Source organism: Melospiza melodia, chromosome 10 (assembly GCF_035770615.1).
Source record: "Melospiza melodia melodia isolate bMelMel2 chromosome 10, bMelMel2.pri, whole genome shotgun sequence".
NCBI classification, from domain to species: domain Eukaryota; kingdom Metazoa; phylum Chordata; class Aves; order Passeriformes; family Passerellidae; genus Melospiza; species Melospiza melodia.
The window spans coordinates 27674142-27683336 of NC_086203.1; the positions used below are offsets into that span (position 1 = coordinate 27674142).

Consider the following 9195-nt stretch of genomic DNA (forward strand, 5'->3'; position numbering starts at 1 on the left):
AGACAGGGAAATATTTCAAGTGAGAAATCTTGCTCATCAAGCAGTTGAAAGCATTTCTCCTCACTGTGTTCTAACCCTCACTTCTCTGAAGTCACCTTTCCCCTCCATCACACAGGCCTGGAGGCTGTCCAGGTACATCCCTGCAGGTATCCACTGGTACTTCACACTTCTTCACTGAAAAAAATTAATCTAAGAACAAAACAGCTTTTAAGAGAGTAAGTTTTAATGTAAAATACACAGGTTTGAAAAAGCAGGACCAGTAACATTTCATCCCAGAAAGCAATTACAGAAGCAAGACGTTTGGATTTTAGAAAATGTGTTTAATTAATAATGCTCATTAACTACACAGTTTTAATCCATAAATACAAGTTAAAGTCGTAAGTACAAGATAAAGTTGTAAAAAAAAATCTCAAATGTGTGATAGTTATTTTTAAATTTATTTCATTCTTATGGCTGCCTCTTAATATACTAAAGATGTGGAAATCAGTGCAACTAAAAGAGCTACCAGACAAAAACCTCTAAAGGATGAAGGAGTGCTCAGCAGAAGGTATGTTCATCTCTACCTTGCACCTTCTTGTTAAAGGAACCACATCAATCTTTGGTAGTGTATTAAAACACCTCAAATAGTTAATAGAGACAAACATTTAAAGGTTAACACTGTTTATATTCCTATTCAATCTGCAACACAAATTTCTTTTCTATATTTTTTGTTTATTTTAAAAAGGACACTTAGGAAGTTTTGAGGGCTTGAAACTACAGACAATGGGATCTCTTCCTTTGCACTGAAGTCAGCAGCAATTCTGACACTGTCCTAGTAGGTGCAGACATGGGCCTGACACATTTAAGGAAGTGGGAGGAATGGATCCAGTTTGTACAATTCATTAGAAATGATTCATGGCACTTTTTCATGGATGGACAGAAAGATACATAACAGAGCATACAATATAAAACCATAAACACCCTATCACCCTTAAATAAGAGGTGTTGAGTTTGCAGGGTTTCCTACAGAGAAATTTCTCATTCTAACCTGGACAAGGGCTTTCTGAAATCAATACAATCAAAAGACATTAACATCATCCTACACAGGGTTAGTCCCAATACAAATGTGTTTCTTTAATTGCTCATTTGAGGTACCTTTTTCTATTTACATTTACAGTATGTGCTGTTGTCAGTGTAGGACCAGATTAGACTGAACATTAGAATAAATGCAGTGCAATTTCTTTCTCTCTTGGGACAAACCAGTGAGTAAACTTTAACATGATAGGAATGTTTCAAAGTGAAAATTGAAAACACATTTCCCCAAGCCAGGGTTTCTCTATGTACAGCACATCTTGGAAAAGCAGCATAGCATCTCTGCATGTTTGCTTTTCATTAAGTACAGCACAGAAGAAGTGGCCAACAATCTTTAAGAAATAGGAACAAATATAATCAGGGTGAACAAACAAGTGGCCAAAATATTTTTAAGAGAAACAACTAAGAACTAAAAACACCAAGTCAACAGAAGCAATGAGTCATGTATTTATGGTCAAAGCAACTGTTCAGGGTTTTTTCATTTTCAGTAGCAATGGGCCAGTGTGAAATGTCAGAAACTCAAAAGGGCCAGTCCTGTGTAGCACTCCTGCAGGGCTTCCACCATCCTCCTCCTTGTCCAGACCAGCTCAAAACACCAAATAACAACACATGATCTTGGTATACAATGCACTCAATGCTTTCCACATCAGCCTTCAAAAGCATGGTGCTCTCTGTGGGCTAGAAAAAAAAAGGAATAGAAGAACATGTAAACTCTGTCAAGGAGTTGAAAAGATTAAAAAAAGAGAAGATAAAAATGTATAAATCAGTCAAGGGAGAACACAATGTGCTAACAACTGTTTGATAATACATTTATAGGGAGCCTAAAATATGAGATCCCTTAAAATCCTGATTGCAAATGGTTCCTCTAAATTAATACTTAAATTGCATAGTATGTAGCCTTGAGAGTTATTAAGAGATTTGTTTAACATTTTGGGAATCAAGTACATTACACACAAAAGAGATTGTACAATGAAATTGAAAATATCTTTTGAATGATAGCTAACTTCTACATTGAAGGGACATAATTTTAATGCAATGTCAGCTGCTACATTCCGAAGTGATTAATGATGAATCAGGCGGGATATCTCCATAGAAATACCCTACCAGCATCTTGCTTTTCTAATGAAGGTAGAAATGAACAGTACAAAATGCTTACATTTATAAAAGATGGCTTTAAAAGATGTGTGTGGAAGAAGTTTATGAATCTTTTCTAAAACTTTTGCTTCACTTGCTGAAGAGGAATTCATGTTCCAGACTTGCACAACATCTTCAAGGTCACAACATCTTCACTAACCCCTATTACTTCATCATCTGCAGAAGGGGAAGAACCATCAAGAAATACTTTAAAAGTGAGACATGTCTAATTTGCTACTTATGTATTATGAAACAGTCCCCAAAAGCTGGAAAAAAAAAAAAAAAAAAAAGTGAAAAAAGAGCAATCTCCAGTGAGGAAAATACCAATGCTCAAACCAGACAAAGCAGTTACCAGAAAGAAGTTATTGGAAATATTACCTCATGGTGGTTTTTATGAATTGCCATAGGATTATTCATCTCTGCTATTAGCCCTCTTAGACTTGATTAGAACGGAATCACAAGACTCCCTCCAGTAAGGTCAGCAATATGAACTACTAGAGACAATTTACCCACAGTGATGTCTACAAGCAGAAATGGGAGGATGAGGGTGAAACAACTTAAACCCCAGGAAAAGTACTTGGTGGAGATAAGACACCAGCTTTTCCAGACTTTGCTCTCTTTTTCCTTCACATTTTGTCAAGGCAGCAACAGGAAAAAAAGAAAACAAAATTAATGAAAAGAGTAAAGCCCCAGTCAGGCTGCTGCTGCCAGTGCTGGTAACTCAGTGCTGCACTGAAGAAGCCCTTTCTGGTGGGAAGTTCTCAGGATGCAGCTTTGTGGAGAGCTCAATGGCCATGCCACAGCTGGGGGCAGTGGCTGCTCCAGCGGTGAGCTCCATGGCACAGCTGCTCTGTGGATCCCAAGGAAAGGATCACCAACAATGCACAAAGGTGGTGTCAGAAGCACAAGGCCAAGGGCAAGAACTAACTCTGGGGACAGCAGAATATAATATATTTGCTTAAACCGACCCCAAGACAACCTTATCAGTGTATAAAGGCTGTGAGAGACCATTTAAAAGGTTATTTCTGAAGTGCTCTGTAAACTTGAGAAAGGCCATTCTTTTTTTGTGGAATAATAGCCAGTGAAAGACAATTCCTACCAGGAAATTCACTGTCACTGTAACAGCCACTTTTATCAGATATTCACGCTTAGAAGAGAAGCAAATATGGTGAAAAGAATGATGAAGAAATGTCTCAATCATTACCTGCTGCACAGCAATCTGTAAACTGCTCTCCAATAGTTGCTAGCAGTAGCTCCTTCCAAGCTGCAGCCTAAGGAGGCAGAAGAATATTACATTCACATTATTATTTCTTAAATTGAAAGTTAGGTTTTCTAGCTCGGTTTTGAGTGTCTTCTCTTTCTGAGGTTGTCTAGACAAAAAGGAGTATTTATTGTAAGTGCATGCTGTGTTATATAATTAAATGTTGGGTCTGTACAAGATGTTTCATCTTAGCCAAGGAGATGCTGTGCCCACGTCTGATGAAGAATGAAGAAAAAAAGAAAAAAAGAGAACCAGGCATAAAGGTGTTATTTATGCTATTTACAAGGCACTGAAAGCTGGCTGAAGTTCACCTTCAAGGAAACCTTTCAGAAGTGACTGAGGCCATGTGGTGCATAGTTTGAGAGATCAAAAGTATCTTCATGTCAAAAAGGGGCTGTCATTCAGCCTCTGAAAAACAAGGCCTCTGGGGTCCCTAAATTCACTGCCCAGTAATTCAGGCTCTCCAAACCACTTGTCACTTCTGACAATCTTCACACCTTGGATTATAGGAGGAAAAAGACAATTTCAATTTCAGTCTTTTGTGACCACTTGGGACTGTGGGGGAGGAAAGCTGCAACTCACAAGGAAAAAGCCCACAGGCAAAAATCAATTAACTTTTGGCTGAAATTTTGACTACCATCTTTCAGCATTTAATGCCTTCTGCAAGGCTGTCACATTTTTCTGACACTTCACTTTTTCTGTTTAAAGGCCTGATCCAGAGCACACTTACACACATAAACACCATGTGTGAAGAGGTCAAATCTCCTTTCTGTGGCAGTTCACAGAAGTTACTCACATGCATTTGATTAGAGAGGCAAAGAGAAACACAGTTATTTCATTAGAGCTCAAGGATATGCCTGAATAGACTTCATCTTTCACACTTTTAAATGAAAAATATATATATATATTTTAGTATAGATTATCAGGAAAAGCTCTTTCTAATTTTCTTTGTATGCCTATAAGCAAACAGTCTCGAGAACAAAGGTGATTATAAATCACCAAATTGAAACACTGTAGCTTTCATTTTTTTTATAATACATTGCCAAATGTTATCTAAAGCAAGAGATACGTAATTATTGGAAAGTAAACTTCTGCTCTTTGACTTTAAAAGGTTATGAAAGTTAAAGTAGTGTTTGGTTGTTGTGTTGGGTGATGCAAGAAGTAAAAACCTTTACAACAGTTTTATCAAACAGAGTTTAAAGAAACTCCCTTACTAAACAAGGTCTGAGTAAAGAGTCAATGTAACATACCATACTTTCTTTAGGGACCTTTCCATATTCCTCCTTTGGCATTGCTTTCTTCTTCCCTGTTATGGGAAATAGATCAGTGAAAATACACATTCAAATCCACATCTAGATAACCCTATGTTTGTGGTTTAATTTTCCCAGAAAAATCCCATCTGAAATGCAATTACTAACTCCAGGCAGCATGACTCTGACTTCTGACATCAGAGATAATTCTTTCATTGTTCATATGAAGTCTATCTCTCAACACCTAATCCTTTTCCTAAGTTTTGTGAGTTGGAAAACACTTGTATTTTCCCTGACTACAGACCATCTTTGAAGTGGCTGCACACTGCATGGGAACAAGCCACAAAACAATTTTACATTTTACTATGGTAACCTTTAATTTTGGAAAACCTCTGGCATATTTTCACAGAAGCAGCTTTTTACTCTTCCATTTATTCAGTTTAATAAAAGAACATGAGCACACTTCATTTCAGTTTTGTGACAGCTAGAAATTAATTGCCCTTATTAAAAAAAGAATGGAGCTGCTGCAGGTCAGGGCAGATGTAACCATTAAACTGCCTTGTAATGACAAAGGCACAGTGCACTAATCTGTGAGCTTCTCAAGTTTATTCTGTCACAATGCTTTTTCTAAGACTTTAAATTAGGGCTTTGAGTTTCCTGTAAAGACCAAATTAAAGGAATAACCTAAAAATTCATCTTTGGATTATCTATACCCAGTGTGACTCCTACAGATTCCTCAGGACCAATAGTCTCCCATCAATCCTGACAGATTGTACATTTACATCCAGAGGTGGACAATGAAATTACAGTCTGTGTTTCTAATAAAGACTCTTTGGTACAAGTCCCTTTTAAACTGAACAAGAACCTTGGGGTTTCCTTCATTGGTCTCTTGAGTTCAGGTGTTTTCAGCCAACAGAAACAAGACCCTCCTGTCCCAAACCTTTCACTCCTTCAAGTGATTCCAGTGCCCATTCCCAGCAATGTCTGATGACAGCACACGTATCAAAGCAGGCGCATTTCTCCCCTCATTACATCTCAGAGGCAAGTTTGTCACAGGAGGAATGTTGTTGTAGACACTCCAGAAATCCTTGAAAAGGAAAAATATTAGTTGCATTAACACAAGAGAGTGTTTCATGAAGATTTATTTCCTTGCTAATTTCCTCTGAACCAATTACACATCCTTCTCCTGGAGAACTGGCACCTTCTATGTTAGAATAAAATGCTCTGAAAGGAACTTCTTACAGAATCATTTCCACTTTTATTTTTTTTTAGATGCCAATCCTGCATACGTGAAGGTGGGGGAAAGGGAAACAGTCCAAATGTGGATTATCCTTTTGAATCCAGAGGGTTGAAACCAGTACATAAAATTTCCTTCACATGTTAAAAAGACATATTTATATCAAATATCCACCTTGCTTCACTTAAGCATAATTATGATTATCCTGAGTTACAAAAACAACACAAACAATAATGCTGGTGAACTAAATGTCTAACCAGCAACCAACTAGTTTGTCTGAGTGAAAGGTTTCAACCAGATGCAAAGAACCTGAAATGCACATGTTGATACAGGAGTGGGGGAGAAATGCAAAGATTCCAGTTACCAGGAACCATTGGATTACTTCCCAATGTTCCTGCTGGTAAAAGCAGAAGCTATCAGGGAGGTTTGGGGTGGATAAAAAGGCACCTAAAAGTAGTGAGCAACAGGGAGGGATGATTGAAAAGATTCCGATCTCTTTACTCTTTATCTAACAGTTGGGAATAGAAAAGATTTTTAAAGACCTAAGTTGCATCAACATGTGGCGATGCTATATTAATCATTAGTGCAACTCATTAAGTATTATCTAGACATAATATGTAAGTATTATCTAATACATTAAGTAATATCTAATACTTAATCACTAGTACAACTTTAGAAACAAGGATTGCAACATTATGTGATAAAATTTTGTGGCCCTTGGCAACTCTGCCTAACAGCCATTACCTCTACCCAGCCACAAGAAGAAATTGAAAACTACTAAAAATATGAAAACTTGGTGTGAAATACCCATTTCAACTATGATCTTACTCTTAAATGGTTGTGTACACAAACCCTAAAGCTACTTGCAGAAGAAGGAGCAAAGAGTATACTGGTACATGGCTGTGGAAATATTTGAGAGCTCTTTTTGTCCTGAACTAGGGACGTGGTTTGGAAGGTTTTGTGTTTGGAAATCTCATGCAATGCACAAAGTTGTGCAGACCTTCATGAGAAAGCCTTATTTAAAACTTCAGTAGATTGCTACAGGTGTGCTTCTCAAAGAGAAAGGTCTGGCATTACCCTAAAATTTCAGAGATATAGTGAAATAGTCAGCTTAGCACTAAGGTGAGACAAATGCCATTTTGCTACGCACTTCATGCTAAATGTGGTATTAAAACAGAAATACAATTTTATTTGCAAGAGACACCCACTGCTAGGCAATGGCAGATGACACAGACATGCAGAATTTCTTACTGCTCCAAGTATTACACAGTTTAAGAGTCCATTAATTCAGTTTGCTAGAATATTTTTTTAGATACATACTCAAGGAAAGAAACCCCACCAAAAAAAAAAAAGCCACATGCTGCAATTTTTAGTGTTTGTGCAATTAATTTCTGTATTAGAAAAAGGAGAAAAGGCTGGAAAGATATTTAAAGTACATCAAATATTCAATGTACTAGCGGAAACACAGGAAGGTTTAAGAACCCACATGCCCAATCCAATATTCCTCCTCCTTTCCCCATCCAGAAAGCCAAATGAAATGCAAACACTGACTAGTAATACAAACACACAACACCAGGACCACTCACGTTTCACAGCTCAGGTAAGCAAAGCCACAGGTGTGACTCATCCTAGGAGGAAAAACGAAACTTGAGGTGTGAAGTTACATTAATAGCATGTGGCAGCTCCTGCAGCAGAGCCAGGCGCCTTACCTGCACTGTTTGTACTGTGTATATATATATATCTTCTTCAAATTTAATGCACATTCAGCCGCTGTTGTACCAGGAAGTGACCTTGAAGACAAAGCACTGATTAATTAAAGTATTTATTTTATCAAGGAGGTGGAGAAGGGAGATGGAGAAGGAATGTGAATTGCATGAGTGTGAGGTTGAAATGTTCACATGTCAAAGGGGAAGTCCAACTCCAAATTATCATGAATCATTTAAAGATAGGAGTTAGAGTTCTTTAATACTTGCGAATAAATTAATATTTGCCAGGCAATTCATAAAACTAAACAAAAGTATCAGGAGTTTTAGCCAAGCAGCACAGCGCTGCCCTCAGAGCTACCACACACCATCAAAGCTCTGCTATTCATTCACAGGCGACCAGAAGGGGACCGCATGACCCCGCCCCGGAATTATTTTCAATTGCATTTAATACACCCCAGCCCCCGTTTTTAGCATTTTAATGCGCTGCCGGTGCTTCACGCTTTGAAAGGGAAGCACATCCGCACGCCTTGTGCTGCCGGGCCCTCAGAGCGGGCCGCTAGGTGGCGCAGGCGCACAGCCGGCGGGACAGCGGGCACGGCGGGGCGCGGGCAAGATGGAGTGCGGGCACGGCGGGGCAGCGGGCACGGCCGCACCTTCCTTCAGCCCCGCACCTTCCTTCAGCCCCGCACCTTCCCTCACCAGCGGTCACACCCGCCACGAGCTCCTCGCCCCCCCTGAAGGGTGGGACACGCTCACGGGCTGACGGGAAGCGCAAGTCCCACAGGTCGGGCTATGGCACCCAACGCACCCAGGGAACTTCCATGTCTCCAGGCAGTTCCTCCACACCGGCACTGATGCCTTCAAGCCACATTTACCATCAGCACGCCCTGTAATGCCAAGACGTCCCTGAGCATCCAGTGAGACATCCTTGGGCTGGTCTCACTGCCAGGCAGCCTGGTACACCAGGCGTGGTTCAGCTTTTGTAGCTCACCCTCACACTGACCATCACCAGCTCCCACCTGGAGCTGCTTCTCTCCCTCAAGGGCCTTCAGGGGAAGCCATCAGAGGAGTGGTTGAGGTCACTTGGTCTGTTCAGCCTGGAGGAGACTGAGGGGAGATCATTGAGGTCTACAAGTTCCTTGTGGGGAAAAGCAGAGGGGCAGGCACTGATCTCTGTGGTGACCGCTGACAGGAGCCAAGGGAACGGCTGGGCCAGGGGAGGTTTAGGCTGGATATCAGAAAAAGGTTCTTCTTTCCCCAAAGGGTGGTCAGGCACTGACCAGGCTCCCCAGGGAATGGTCACGCTCCCATGGCTGCCAGAGCTCCAGGAGCACTTGGACAATGTTCCCAAGCACAGGGTGTTCCCCTTGGGGATGGCCCTGTGCAGGGCTAGAAGTTGAGCTCAATGATCCTCATGGGTCCCTTCCAACTCAGGATATTCTGTGATCCTTTAGGCACACAGCACCAGCTGCATCCCATCATCTGAAAGGTCTTTTCCAACCTAAATGATTCTATTTATAATCTTTTCCATGATTC

The 9195-nt window shown here is 40.2% G+C and overlaps 1 protein-coding gene across 1 annotated transcript; it reads right to left on the reverse strand.

Moving 5' to 3' along the window:
- Positions 1 to 279: 279 nt before the first annotated feature.
- Positions 280 to 8585, reverse strand: EIF4E3 (eukaryotic translation initiation factor 4E family member 3). The gene is given in 11 exon segments (XM_063164344.1): positions 280 to 1749; positions 2228 to 2350; positions 2353 to 2382; positions 3410 to 3476; positions 4717 to 4738; positions 4740 to 4773; positions 5722 to 5803; positions 7663 to 7686; positions 7689 to 7743; positions 8349 to 8449; positions 8535 to 8585. Coding segments are annotated over 11 exon segments (621 nt in total). The 3' UTR covers positions 280 to 1717.
- Between the last annotated feature and the right edge of the window lie 610 nt (positions 8586 to 9195).